At 37.5% G+C, this 15,143-nt stretch overlaps 1 protein-coding gene across 1 annotated transcript in view; it reads left to right on the forward strand.

The window, feature by feature from the left end:
* LOC126248681 (serine/threonine-protein kinase WNK1) overlaps positions 1-15,143 on the forward strand; it is a 325,351-nt gene that overhangs the window by 67,115 nt on the left and 243,093 nt on the right. The window contains exon 5 of the mRNA XM_049949948.1: positions 941-1,735. Coding sequence (XP_049805905.1) covers positions 941-1,735 — 795 coding nt within the window. The remainder of the gene's footprint in view (positions 1-940; positions 1,736-15,143) is intronic.

Consider the following 15,143-nt stretch of genomic DNA (forward strand, 5'->3'; position numbering starts at 1 on the left):
CGTGAGTCGTGCTTCGGTAGCTCAGATGGTAGAGCACTTTCCCGCGAAAGGCAAAGGTCCCGAGTTCGAGTCTCGGTCGGGCACACAGTTTTAATCTGCCAGGAAGTTTCAAGTGCTAATGTTATTTGTATTATGTTATTTGGCACCTTTGTTGTGATGGTGACTAGTTCAAAGAAGAAATTTAAGTTACAAGATGGCATCAGATGATATCTGGAACATAGATGTAGGAATAATTATCCATTAAATTGTTGCATTTAAAACATTTCTACTAGGAGTGATATGTACTATAACCCAATTTTTCTTTTGGTTTTAGTTGTTATTATTTCTTTCTTTCAGTTACAGAAAGAAAGCAAAAGACACAGTGAATTTATAACTATCCAATTTGTTTTTCTTTAACAAAGTTAAAAGTTAATAATTGGTGTCCACTATTCGTTATTACTTTTATTCTTCACTCTAATAGATATGGGGTATTTAAAAATTGTAGCAGCCCCCCCCCCCCCCCTGCCCCACCCACATACACACACTGAAATTGGGACTGGACTGTTTTACAATCACCATTGCTGAATTGTGCAAAATTCTATAATGGCTCACTGTTGTTGATTCCAGAATTTTAGTTTTACAATCAAGCAGTTGTGATTAAAGTGACATCTTTACACAGTAACTTCTCAAGATTTAATGAAGTAGATTTGTACATGATCACTTACCAGTTCTGTAGTTGAATCAATGTTTGGTACAGCCCAGTGAACAAATCCACTTATGTGAACCATTGTGACGTGTTGTTTTGATTGATTATCAGGCAAAATGGTGTGTGTGTGTGTGTGTGTGTGTGTGTGTGTGTGTGTGTGTGTGTGTGTAATATACGTGCTTGCTCTATATTATTTCTGTTCATTCTGTAATTAGTTACATAATCACAGTTGGCTCTGTTTGCTTCAATTTTCAGATTTCTGTTGTGGAGCCAACTATTCTGTCCCTTTCACTTTCATCAGAAAGTACAGATGGCTTACAGATTCTCAGTGTTTGTGAAGACCCAGCTGGCACAGATGGCGATAAGGCCTCAAAAATTGACAGGACCTCAACTGGTTCAACTGGTGAATCAAGTGAGAACAAGTTTGAAAAAATTGAACCCTCACATCCAAAAGTTAAATGGTCAGTTCCTGTTAGCATGTTACACTTTGACTCAAGTAGTTATTCAGAGGTAACATCAGATAATCCATCTTCAGAAGATGAAACAAAATGCATTCCAGCTGTTGGAGTACCAAGAAAGAATTCCCTGGAAGATGCAACTAAAACTTCTACAGAACCAAAGATTTTAAGTGCACATAGTACTTTGACAGAACCAGAACCTCATTTTGCACATATAGGCCAATTTAAAATAAGAAAATTCACACAAGTCAAAGCAGATCCATATCCCACATCACCACAGTCGTCAAGGACTACGACTGCGTCAGAATCGTTTGAGATATGTCCCAAAGAGGAGGAAAGATCAGATTTTCATGATGAAGAAGAAGAAGAAAGTGACACATTGCATTCTGACATAGAGAAAGGTGCGCTGGTACAAACAGCTAATCGTCGTGTTCGCAGTGGTGATGAAGATGACGAAGAAAAGGCAATTGGAGCATCACCTGATGGAAGATTCTTGAAGTTTGAGGAGGAAGTTGGACGAGGAAGCTTTAAGACAGTCTACAAAGGCCTTGATACACAGACTGGTGTTGCTGTCGCATGGTGTGAATTGCAGGTAATAAATTCCTTTAAAATTTTTGCGGTGCTGTTTGTTGTTAATAAAAGTAAATGCATTTTTACAAGGACACAAGTATGTATTGCAGACTGTATCTGTTAAATTGTTTATAAACTTTAAATTTATTCAAACTTTTAGAGAGGTTGGAAGAGAGATATGTGTGAGTGAGGTTTAATGGGGATGTTTGGAGGACTAGGAATGTATGTAATTTTAGTACACGAGATCTGTTTGGTCAGCTAGATTTGGGGTGGTAGTGCCTCTCTGTAAAGACCTTAGTCTTCAGCATACTGGCTTGTGACTGCAGATACACCATCCATGAGCGATGAGACTACACAGGAGAGTTTCACATGTCTGGAAGTTTTACTGTGTGATCAGAGAGGTGGGCATAAAGGTTCAGGAAGGTGGGTAATGGAGCTGGAATAGGTGAAATTGATAGGATAATAGCATTAATGCTTTGGAAGAAAGAGGATAGTATTTCTTGATCCTGGATCCAGATCAAGAAGATATCAGTGTAATTGAGCTAGAAGAGACATTAACTCTTGTATGGAGTCATGTACTTAGTTGGTTTTCCCTCGCTCTATTTGAGAGTGAAACAGAAAAGGAAATGACTAGTAGTGATACAAGTTACCTCCACTATGAACCATACAGTGGCTTTTGGAATATGTATGTAGATGTAGATATAGTTGATCATGTGTTGTTAATGTATAGGGAGGGGATTTCAACAGTGGCAAGCAGAGAACCTGGTGAGGTAGTAACAGGGGTAGGATTCTGAAGAAGCACTGAAGAAAGTGATTGGCCTGCTTGGTATAGGAAGCTAGGCTGTGGGCAGTTATTTGGAAATGTTGATTGCCTAGGGCAGATATTATTTTGGGTGGATATGGGGAGGGGCGAAGTAGCACAGTAACCAGCTACTATAGGATGTTGAGATTGGTTAGGTTTGTGGATGTGTGGGGAGAAAGGGGGTTGGGGTTGAGGAGTGAGGAAGGAAATGGAGTAGTGGAAAGCTTTTGGGATGGGTCTAATGATTTGAGATTATGCTGAACTTCTGTGATTGGATTACTGTGACAGCTTTTAGGGGGAAGAATCTAACAGTTGGTGGAGAACTTTTGCCTGTTAGTCACTGAAATTCATAGTCACAATAGCAGATCCTTTATTTACAGGGAAAATGATGAAATCATAATGTATTTTTAAGAATGTGGATGGCTGCTCTGTCTTCCATCAAGAGATTTTTTTGTTGCTGGGAAGGAACAGGGATAAGGAGATGAGGCCAAGTTGGAGGTGGGGAATTCCTGGTGGGTTACTGGATGTTGTTGAATGGGAGTAAGAATGTGTCACATTGGAGGAAGGTATGAATTGGAAGAACCAAGGCAAAGTTTTCTCTTTGGCCTGTTTTAGTTCAAGGTGTTGGTAGCAAAGAAGTGTCTCCATTGCAGCGTAGAATAGCCCTTTGTTCAGTCCAGCATGATTGAATATGGGTGTAAGGCTGAGGGCTAGACCTTCAAAAATTACTGAAACTTCTGTGGCATTAAGGTTCTTAGTAGATATATTTATTAACACTATTGCAGGTATACTTGGGTTCACAATTTTGTGAGATGCTGGAGATGTGAAATGGAGATGTGAAAGATGATGTATTGGAGAGAGAGAGAGAGAGAGAGAGAGAGAGAGAGAGAGAGATTTTAACAGATAGTGACCTACCAAATATTTTGTTATGACAGGATATGCACTAATAAGAATTGAATATAATGTTTGTAATCTACAAGACTATAAAAGACTAACAATTCTGAAGAACTGTAAGGAAAGAGTAATCACCATATAATTAAATGTTGAAATCAAGATCAGTATTCCACAATCAGTGTTCTGACATGCAGTAGCAGTGCAGATAATTATCCAGGGAGGCTAGTGGCTGACATTAGTTCGATACTGACCATCTAGCTGTAATATAAACAATTACCTGAAATAATTTGAAGTACTTCTACACAAAGCTAAAAACTGCAATATGTAGTTGTTGTAGGTCATCTTAATGCAAATATTTTTAGAGATAATCACACCAGAAGATTCTGTGATCTAATACACACACAAAATTTTGACCCTTGCCGGTGATGTTATGTATTCTTTTTGCTTTGAGATGTATCATTTGAGTGTTCATTCACTCACTACTGTTTGATGATAAAAAATGTTATTGACTTTAGCTTGATCTCTCTCTTCCTACCTTGCCTTCTCAGGCATTATACCTAGATCTGGCTTCTCTTATTAGCTTACTATATGCTTTTTCCTTCTTGTAAATTTGAGAACTGTTCTGGGTTCTTTTCCCTCTCAGTTTATGTACTTGGTTTTTAGTTGTTTCCTTGACTATATAATAATTGTGGTAGCCATCTCTTACTCTTCCCTGTATTTAAATTATTGTGTACAGTGTGATATGCAGTATTTGTTTAGTAACATAATGATAACAATGTGTCTTTGTATTCAGTTGAATGATTTTACCTCCAATCTTCTTAGTAGAATTTGTTACTTGCTTAAATTTCCTGTTTTGTTTACATTATCTTCACTTTTGTGTCTACTATCTCAAATATTTAATCACTATGCTGTAAGATTGCAGGCATTTTGCCAACACTTATGCATATTAGTAATTATGTGTTGCGTTAACACCGATACATTTGATTACACCTTTTTGGGTTGATCTATGATGACTTAAGATTGTAAATGCCTGTTACGCCACAAAAACTTTTACTACGGCTGCATTTTAATGTTCATGGGATTAGGTGGCTTACCATAACTGTGTATTGAAATTCTTAAATATCTTACGAAGAAGCACTTGTAATTATCTAAGGGAACTGTCTTTATTAAAGCTCTTTGATCAGTGTAGATCTAGTGTCAGCTACTTCTTACACCCTCTCACACATACAGCAGATTGTTTTGGCATGGCATTCAGATTTGTTTATTTGTCTCCGAATCACATTGTAATAAGAATACAAAGAAATGCAGATTTTAAATCATTTAGTTAAGTTGCACAAAACTGTAGTTAAGAGTGGTAACAAGGTCACATGCTGCTCATCAGTCCAAAGTGGACGTACATTTTAGTGAGCAAGGAAATTGTAATTATTAAACCCAAGATTTCAGTGAGTAACTAAATACTCTTCTTTAACTTTACTGTTTCATGAGAAAGCCTTTCTTTATGTAGATGCCCCATAATCACAGATACACGTAAGTGAACATGCACTTGCTACACGTTGCAACCGATGAAATGTTAAACCCAACTTGATGATTAATTTTTGTTGGTGTTCCACAGCTTTTATAAATTGTAGAAATGACATTATGTAACACTTAAAGTTGCTGTTCAGTTTATTCTTTATTGTGTAACCGATCTGGTGACGACTTGTTTTTTTGCACTGTTTTTTGTTAACAGCAAAAGTTACATATATGTATAAATGATGTTTAGTTATGAAGAAAAATTTATCTTTTAGATTAATGGTTAACTTTTCATGAAAATCACATTTTAATATAACACTACAGAACAGTTAAATTACGAACCTTTGTAACATTGGTAAATGTTTTTCAAGATGATAAAAATCCTGGACAAGCATTGTTAAGAAAATAACAGTTCTTCTTTATAATTATGAGGAGGAAAATTTTAGGAATCAACCGGGATCCTGTCACAGGTCAACAACAGTCTGAATGCACATCTAACTTAAACGTTTCAGTACACTGGCAAAAGAACACACACAATAACTACTGACCCATACATTTTTACAATGCTAAAGGAAACAGTATATTGTCTGGAGGGGATAATGTGAAGCACTGTGTTGTCATTGACTATTATGTGGTTTTAGCCTCAGTGTTTATGTGGCTTGTGTGTGGCTCTTCCTTCAGATGGTAAATGTCTTGTAGCAAGATGTAAATATTCCAAATCTTTACTTGTGGAGCCAGCATCCATTCCTTGTAAATTTTGCATTGGTGCATTTTTGTCTCCCATTGATTTTTCCTGTTCTGTCTTTACAGTTCTGTCAACCTTATACATGGACCAGTAAATAATGTCACATTTTTAGATTACATACTTATTGTCGGTGAAGAAACAATACCTGTGTAACTGAGAAACTATCGATTTTCCTTTTTTCAGTCGATTGACATCTTCAAATCAATGCATCTACTCTTACTGCCCGAATACTGAATTTTTAATTATTTACAAATAAAATTACCTTAAACAATGCAATATATGTGATACAATGAAAAAATAGACGGAAACACTGTGTAACTGCAAAACAACGAAATACTGTGTAACCAGAGTGTTTCGGATGTGATAAACAATACTACTCAAGTGCCAAAGTGTTCACAGCCACAGTACATTGTTATCACTTACTACGTATCTCTCATTGTTCAAAAGTGGTTCCTTGGTTGCAGCTTGAGTTCATGAAAATGGGTGGCCTTGGGTATTATATAATCTTTATACTGAGGAAGAAATTATTTCTTAGCTGAAATTAGTGTATGAAAGTGGAGAGTCCTTTGTGTGTGCCAGGTTATTGGTAGTGGTAGGAAAATTGAGTTATTATTTACCTCACATTAACAGCAGTCCACTAAAATTATGGAAGATACCAGCTATCCCTAACCACAAGTTTAATTCTATTATGGATGCACGTTGGTGTTCATAATAAACGTGCCTTCAGTACCAAAAAAAGTGTTGTTCTTATTTGACAACCATACAATCGGATTTGGTCTCAGTTGTTGTTGCAATGTGACAATATTCAGCAAAGTTATCATTGTTAATGGTCAGCTGTGTAGTAGTGTCCTGTGTCAATTACAGCTGTGAACTGTGATTTTTGCACAACGTGTGCAGCTCATTCCAGACCTTTAACCTCCGTTCCTTCTGCACACCTTTCCCTTCAACCAATTATTTGGTAATTGCACACAATCTCTCAGTCTGCACTTTCTGTTTTGTCTTGAAAGTTGAGATATATTCTCTTTCTTACATTTATGTTGAGGGCAACTAGAATGAAAATGGGAAATGCAGTTGTTATGATGGTGACAGGTATGGGATTACCAAGTGACCAAAAGTGTTGCAGTGGATGTAGAGAAGGAACTCGGAATGTCTGTTCTCCATTGGACTTCTCAGAAACAAAACAACGATGCAGCTTACATAGTTATTCTTTTACAGAATTGATATTTGCATTTAAGGGGCACCGGAAAGTTCTTTCCAATGTTAAAACAGCACTTACGATTTGGCTTGTTTCCTCAGAAAGTATTTGATCTGGAAGTTGAAATTTTCAAAGATCATTTATTGGAATATTGGCTACGACTTAACACAAGGATTTTTAAAAATTTGAATTCAGTTATTAGAGATTAATTTTTTCTAATCTAACGAAAATTTACTACTTTTTGTCCCATTTTTTCTTTATAAATTCAACAATATATGTTGTTGTTGTGGTCTTCAGTCCTGAGACTGGTTTGATGCAGCTCTCCATGCTACTCTATCCTGTGCAAGCTTCATCATCTCCCTGTAACTACTGCAACCTACATCCTTCTGAATCTGCTTGGTGTATTCATCTCTTGGTCTCCCTCTACGATTTTTACCCTCTACGCTGCCCTCCAATACTAAATTGGTGATCCCTTGATGCCTCAGAACATGTCCTACCAACCGATCCCTTCTTCTAGTCAAGTTGTGCCACAAACTACTCTTCTCCCCAATCCTATTCAATACCTCCTCATTAGTTACATGATCTACCCATCTAATCTTCAGCATTCTTCTGTAGCACCACATTTCGAAAGCTTCTATTCTCTTCTTGTCCACACTATTTATCGTCCATGTTTCACTTCCATACATGGCTACACTCCATACAAATACTTTCAGAAACAACTTCCTGACACTTAAATCTATACTCGATGTTAACAAATTTCTCTTCTTCAGAAACGCTTTCCTTGCCATTGCCAGTCTACATTTTATATCCTCTCTACTTCGACCATCATCAGTTATTTTGCTCCCCAAATAGCAAAACTCCTTTACTACTTTAAGTGTTTCATTTTCTAATCTAATTCCCTCAGCATCACCTGACTTAATTCGACTACATTCCATTATTCTCGTTTTCCTTTTGTTGATGTTCATCTTATATCCTCGTTTCAAGACACTATCCATTCCGTTCAACTGCTCTTCCAAGTCCTTTGCAGTCTCTGGCAGAATTACAATGTCATCGGCGAACCTCAAAGTTTTTATTTCTTCTCCATGGATTTTAATACCTACTCCAAATTTTTCTTTTGTTTCCTTCACTGCTTGCTCAATATACAGATTGAATAACATCAGGGATAGGCTACAACCCTGTCTCACTCCCTTCCCAACCATTGCTTCCCTTTCATGTCCCTCGACTCTTATAACTGCCATCTGGTTTCTGTACAAATTGTAAATAGCCTTTCGCTCCCTGTATTTTACCCCTGCCACCTTCAGAATTTGAAAGAGAGTATTCCAGTTAACGTTGTCAAAAGCTATCTCTAAGTCTACAAATGCTAGAAACATAGGTTTGCCTTTCCTTAATCTAGCTTCTAAGATAAGTCGTAGGGTCAGTATTGCCTCACGTGTTCCAGTACTTCTATGGAATCCAAACTGATCTTCCCCGAGGTTGGTTTCTACTAGTTTTTCCATTCGTCTGTAAAGAATTCGCGTTAGTATTTTGCAGCAGTGACTTATTAAACTGATAGTTCGGTAATTTTCACATCTGTCAACACCTGCTTTCTGTGGGATTGGAATTATTATATTCTTCTTGAAGTCTGAGGCCTGTCTCATATATCTTGCTCACCAGATGGTAGAGTTTTGTCAGGACTGGTTCTTCCAAGGCCGTCAGTAGCTCTAATGGAATGTTGTCTACAACCGGGGCCTTGTTTAGACTCGGGTCTTTCAGAGCTCTATCAAACTCTTCACGCAGTATCATATCTCCCATTTCATCTTCATCTACATCCTCTTCCATTTCCATAATATTGTCCTCAAGTATATCGCCCTTGTATAGACCCTCTATATACTCCTTCCACCTTTCTGCTTCCCCTTCTTTGCTTAGAACTGGGTTTCCATCACAGCTGTTGATGTTCATGCAAGTGGTTCTTTTTTCTCCAAAGGTCTCTTTAATTTTCCTGTAGGCAGTATCTATCTTACCCCTGGTGAGATAAGCCTCTACATCCTTACATTTGTCCTCTAGCCATCCCTAAATGATTTACGTTTTATACGTGACGGTCGGTTTTATCATTCTATACAAGTTTTAGCGCATGCCCTTTGCCCCTTTGTGTTCTCCACTCGGATGTTTTTTGGGTGGATGTTTTAATGTATTGCAGAGTGGCAGGCTTTTCCTTTTTATTCTCATGATGTTCGGCCAGCCACGGTCATCTGCTCTCTTGTTTTTATCCCTTCTACCTGTGGTTTTCTTTTCCTGTTTTTGTCCATAGTAGTGTTAGTTGTCCTTTTGTTGTTCTGGTTCTTCCATTCTCCTGTTATTGTGCTGTACATCTCCTTTCTTTTCTTCTTTCCCTTATGTAATCATTTTACCATGAACAAGGACCGATGACCTAGCGGTTTGGTCCCCCCCCCCCCCCCTCTCCCTCCAACCAACCATAAAAAAATACATAAATATGAAACACATGACAATTGAGTGAGCAGTATATATTGCAGTATATATTGAAGTACCAAAGGTTAACATCAACACTTATTTTGTAACATTTATTTTCTCGCACATCACTAAAATGTACACGATGAGCATGTAGATTCACGGGTACAACATTTGACAGCTGTTTAACAGTGCCACAGTGGGTCATGCCCATGCAGATAATATTTCAATAATTTTTTAATAATAGTCGTAATCTTCTGAACTGAATAAATTATGTATCTATTGAAAGGAGAGTCTGTAGAATATTAAAATGCAATAAAGTAAAAGTTAAACATTTCATGATTTTGAACCTTTCTGGAGCCCCCTTAAAGATGTGAAATGATATTGTGCAAACATAACGAAAAAATTTAAGTTTGACAGAGAATTATCATGTGGGTATGTCAAAATTTAAAAAAATGATGACTGGCTGTACCTCTGCACAACATCAGCAGTCAATTTCTTTTTACAGTTGCTGTTCCCAGCGTGTCAAAATCACTCCTGGTACTTTATCTCAAAACTCTTACTGGTACTGTATCTCAAACTCTTGGCCAGGTTATTACTTTCTGTCCCTGCTGTAAATGTCTGATGCCTGTTATTCAAATCATTAGTTAAGCCTTGATAGATGGTACTAGGTTCATGATGCTTGTGTTCTGGTCATCTTATTTAATTGTTGGCACACCTTCATTCCTAGACTGCTACCTGGCAGCAAGATTTTCTATTTCCGGTCTAGTTTCTTCCTTGAACTATCTGGAACTGCAACAGCTCATACTTATTTTCAATTTGATAGTGATTCTGCTCTGAAAACTACATTATTTTTAGAAATTTTATAAGTTAACTGTTTACAGCTGTCAGATATTTGAAGAAATGCATCTCTGAACCACCAGCTGCACAAATACACTTTTATTCTCCACTGGTTTTGGTTAAATAACCATCTTCACAAGCAGACTATAAAATACAGAAACAGAAAAAATGCATGTAGCATACATAGACAAAAGGAGCACATGTGGAAGAACAATCAATTAGAAAGTACTTACACAGCTCTACACTGATGGGTCATGAAGACATTTTCTTCAAATCATCTCTAATCATATGTTCATACAATTGCTCCATAAACTAAAATTATTTTGTCTGATACAAATACAATACTGCATAAAACATAATCTGTTGCAACTGATTATTTCAAACTTGGAGGTACATATTACAAGCTGAATGTCAAAGACAGTATTGTCAAAGATTACAGAGAACAAGAATAATCTACATTTTGAAGGGTATAGGTTGTGTGTCTAGTCGAGGTTGGCAGACACAATATCTTTTTCAACAAAGATGATACCCAAAACATTGATGTACTTTTGGAAGCCAATAGTGACATTCCATCTAATCATAAATATCGCATGAAAGTAGGATTACTGGATGTGTTTAGATGTACATTATGTGAATAACGTCTATGAAGCAGGTATTAACCTAGAGTGCTGCCAACAGCAGAAAAATGTACACACATTTGTTAAATGGTGGAATGCAAAGTAAACCATCCATACCAACAGACATCTGAGGAGCATTTAAAAACCTGGAATTCCTGCATTATTAAAATATGAAGACAATCTCATATAATTTTATTGTTGGGACATTATAAAATGACTGTGTGTTTATGTATAAAATGTTACATAAATGTAAGGCTTTGTCAATATAACCATGGTATACAACTGCTATAAAAATTGAAAAAAAGATAAATAGTAGTACAGGATCATGAACCAATTACATTGAGTATGTCTGCACGTAAATTAACTAACTCAGCCTAGTTCCAAAGACATATTAAACCAATACCTGGGCACCTAAGTAAACCAACATCAGTTAAAATATATAGTAGAAATACAGTGAAAACAAATGATTACACACCAGAACAGTAAAAACCAGTAATATTATACATTCATATTACATGGAAAGCCTATAACCAGTATACAAAATTATGACATTATTTTTTCCTAAAAATTTTGAGTGCAATACTTGTGCTATGGGTACTAAATGCCCTGTCCTTCAAACTGATGTGTTAATGCGTAAAACACACAGGGAATATATTGAAGAATAGTAACGAAATTAGATGATGATGATGATGATGATGATGATGATGATGTTGTTGTTTGGTTTGTGGGGGACTCAACTGCGTGGTTATCAGCGCCCATACAAATTTCCAACCCTTGTTCAGTCCAATCTCGCCACTTTCATGAATGATTATGAAATGATGAGGACAACACCAACACCCAGTCATCTCGAGGCAGGTGAAAATCCCTGACCCCGCCGGGAATTGAACCCAAGACCCCGTGCTCGGGAAGAAATTAGAGTGATTCATCTGTTGCAAAAGTCTAGGTTCAGTATGCCAAAGCAGTGCGTTAGATTTTATTAATTATGAACTCATCTCCAGATATACCAAACCATTTTGGCTCTTCTGATTACTGTTATCTGTTATTAATATTGTACCCCTTTTCACATTGCTTTATGTTGGAACTAGCTTTTGTTTAAATGTTATTTTTACTATTATGGTTTGTAATAAAGTGTCACTTGTTCAAGACTTTAATTTTTTCTTTTAATGATTGCTATCAGGATACCTAATAAACATATTGGTTTAATTTTACATTCTGTTCTTTCCACACTGATGATGACATTTACAGTTGGATTATGTAATTAATTGTGCTCTTTTTGCGTAGGATCTTGTAGAGCTATAACCATGTCTGCAAGACATTTATGTTTTTGAACTGTGTGCCCATATTAAAAATAAAGTTATGTAATATGGTGGTCTCATTCCCTGCATAGTTTCGATTTTGTTTGTAGACAGTGTTACATAAGATTGTATTTATAATTCTAATTTTCTTGTAATAGATACATTATAACATCTATTGTATGCTGTCCTTAGTGAGTAGGTACCCGAGGTCTAGGTTATCGCGTTCCATTTTTGGCACATTATGGTATGACCTTGTTTGATGAATAACTCTAATTTTATTACTACACTTAGATATATTGCATGAGTGGTTTACACATTAATGCCTCACTCTACCTAAGGGACAGGGCATTTGGTACCCATAGTTCAATACTTGAACTTAGAATTTTTAGGAAAAAATAATGTAATAATTTTATGTGTATTTTACATTCTTTCCATGTAATATGAATGTATAACATTACTGGTTTTTACTTTTCTGATGTGTAATTATATGTTTGCACATTATTTCTACTATATATATATATATATATATATATATATATATATATATATATATATGTTAACAGATGCTGATTTACTTACGTGTCCAAGATCTTCGTATAATGTGTTTCTAGAATTAGGTTGAGTTAGTTAATTGATGTACAGATATACTCAACCTAATTGGTTCATAATCCTGTACTACTTTCATCTTTTTTCAAAAATTTTACCCCAGTTGTATACCATGATTATATTGTCATGTAGAAGAAGGTGTAATTAGATGTATGACGAACACTAACTTCACTTAACGAAGGTTTATTCAGCACTTGCACATACAAGAGCGCGGAGCGGACTGCCTCTGGCCAGAACACTTACGGTATATATAGTTACAGAACATTCCAGTACAATGATTCTTGAAATTTGTGGATACTTCTAGAATGTACTCAAACCGAATATAGAAACTAAAATTTTACAGTTCAGGTGAGTTTTAAACCACAACCGTCCATGCAACAGTCTAGTATCGTAACCACTACAACTTGCCCTGCTGTTATGCTCTTAATCACCTTTCTGCTTGTTGCCTGTCTCTGGAGCTTCGAATTTACCCTGGGTTGCAGGATCCGTATAGGACTTCATTCGAAGGATGTGGGCCGTATCTCTGTCTTTCATCGTCTTGTGTCGGGGTCGAAATCTTCAACTTCATAAGTAACATCAGACAACTGTCTTACAGCCTTATAAGGTCCAAAGTAGCACATGAGGAGCTTATCAGAGAGACCAGTCTTCCGAACAGAAGTGAAGGTCCGGACGAGGTCACCAGGCTGATAAACAACAGGGCGGTAGCTCGCATCATACCTTCGGCAATCGTTTTCTTGAGCCTGCAGCGTGTGGAATCAAGCTAATTGCTGAGCTTCCTCAGCTCTGGTTAACACCTGGTGGATGTAGTCGTCGTCCACGTCATTAGGATGTAACGGAAACACAGTGTCCATATTGTCGTAGTCGCCTCACACCCATGCACCAGGAAAAACGGCGTAAATCCTGTGGTGTCTTGTTTGGCGGTGTTGTAGGCAAACATATGGAATGTAGCCCCTCATCCCAGTTGCTCTTCTCAACGTTGATGAACATTGATAGCATGTCGGCCAAGGTCTTATTAAGGCATTCAGTAAGCCTGTTTGTTTGCGGACTGTAGGCAGTCGTCATGTGGTGAGTAATGTTGCACCGACGGTTTATCTCTTTCACAAGATTCAATTGAAAAACTTTCCCTCGATCCGTAATTAACGACTTTCGGGCCCCGTGTTTCAATAAAATTTCTTCCATGATGTATTTGGTTACCTCAGATGCTTTGGCTGTTTTCATGGCTTTTGTAATGGCATAACGTGTTGGATAATCAGTGCAAACAATAATCCATCTATTGCCAATAGCAGACGTTGGAAATCATCTGAGGAGGTCAATCCCAACACGCTGGAAAGGCGTTTCGGCTGGTGGAATTGGTGTGAGTAGGTCATGTGGTTTCTGAGGAACTGCCTTTCCCCTCTGGCACTCTCGACAGTGCAATACACTCCTAAATAAACCTGGTCAGAAAAATCTGTTGCGGATCCTATCGTATGTCTTAATAAATCCTAAATGTCCGGCCTCAGGTGTGTCATGGAATTTCTGTAGAACATCTAAGTGCATGTGTTTAGGAATCACTGGTAACCACATCTTTCAAAACTGATCAAAGTTTTTCTTGCAAAGTAATCCATTAACTTCCTTAAAGTGTCCTTTCACATCCTCTGACCGATTTAAGGCAAGCATAATTTGAGATATCTTGGCATCCTTCTTCTGCTCAGCAGAGGGATCCTGGAGTGCAGCGAGACAGTCACTATCTTCATCAAAGTCTTGATGGTCCTGCACTGGATTTCTTGAGAGACAGTCGGCATCTTGGTGTTTTCTTCCACTTTTGTACACTGTCGTAATGTCATACTCTTGAAGATGTAGTGCCCACCTGGCGAGTCGTCGTGTTGGATCCTTAAGACCTGTCAGCCAACAAACTGAATGATGGTCTGTAACAACTGTGAATGGCCTTCCATAGAGATATTGTCGAAATTTGCACATGGCCCAGATCACATGAAGACATTCTCTTTCTGTTGTTGAGTAGTGTCTCTCGCCGCCCTAGAAGCATAGGCTATAACCTTCTCTTTTCCATCCGAAATTTACACCAGAACAGCACTGATCCCGTGCCCACTGGCATCTATGTGTAGTTCTGTAGGTGCTCTCTCATCATACAGACCAAGTACAGGGTCAGTCATCGGAGCTTTTCACAGCACATCGAAAGAGTCTTGTTGGGCACCACCCCAGGTAAATTTAGCATCGGCTTTGAACAACTCTTGGAGTGCCTGGCTTTGATACAAAAGTCTTCAATAAAACGACAGTAATAAGAACATAATCCGAGGAAGCTTCTCACATCTCTAATACTTTTTGGAGTAGGAAATTCCATTATAGATCTCACCTTTTCTGGGTCTGGCCGCACACCTTTGTTTGACACCACGTGTCCGAGTATTTTGATTTCTGTCACTCCGAAGAGACACTTTCTTGGATTAAGTTTCAGTCTGCGTTGTTAGAGACACTTAAGAACGAT

This window comes from Schistocerca nitens, chromosome 3 (assembly GCF_023898315.1).
Source record: "Schistocerca nitens isolate TAMUIC-IGC-003100 chromosome 3, iqSchNite1.1, whole genome shotgun sequence".
NCBI lineage: Eukaryota > Metazoa > Arthropoda > Insecta > Orthoptera > Acrididae > Schistocerca > Schistocerca nitens.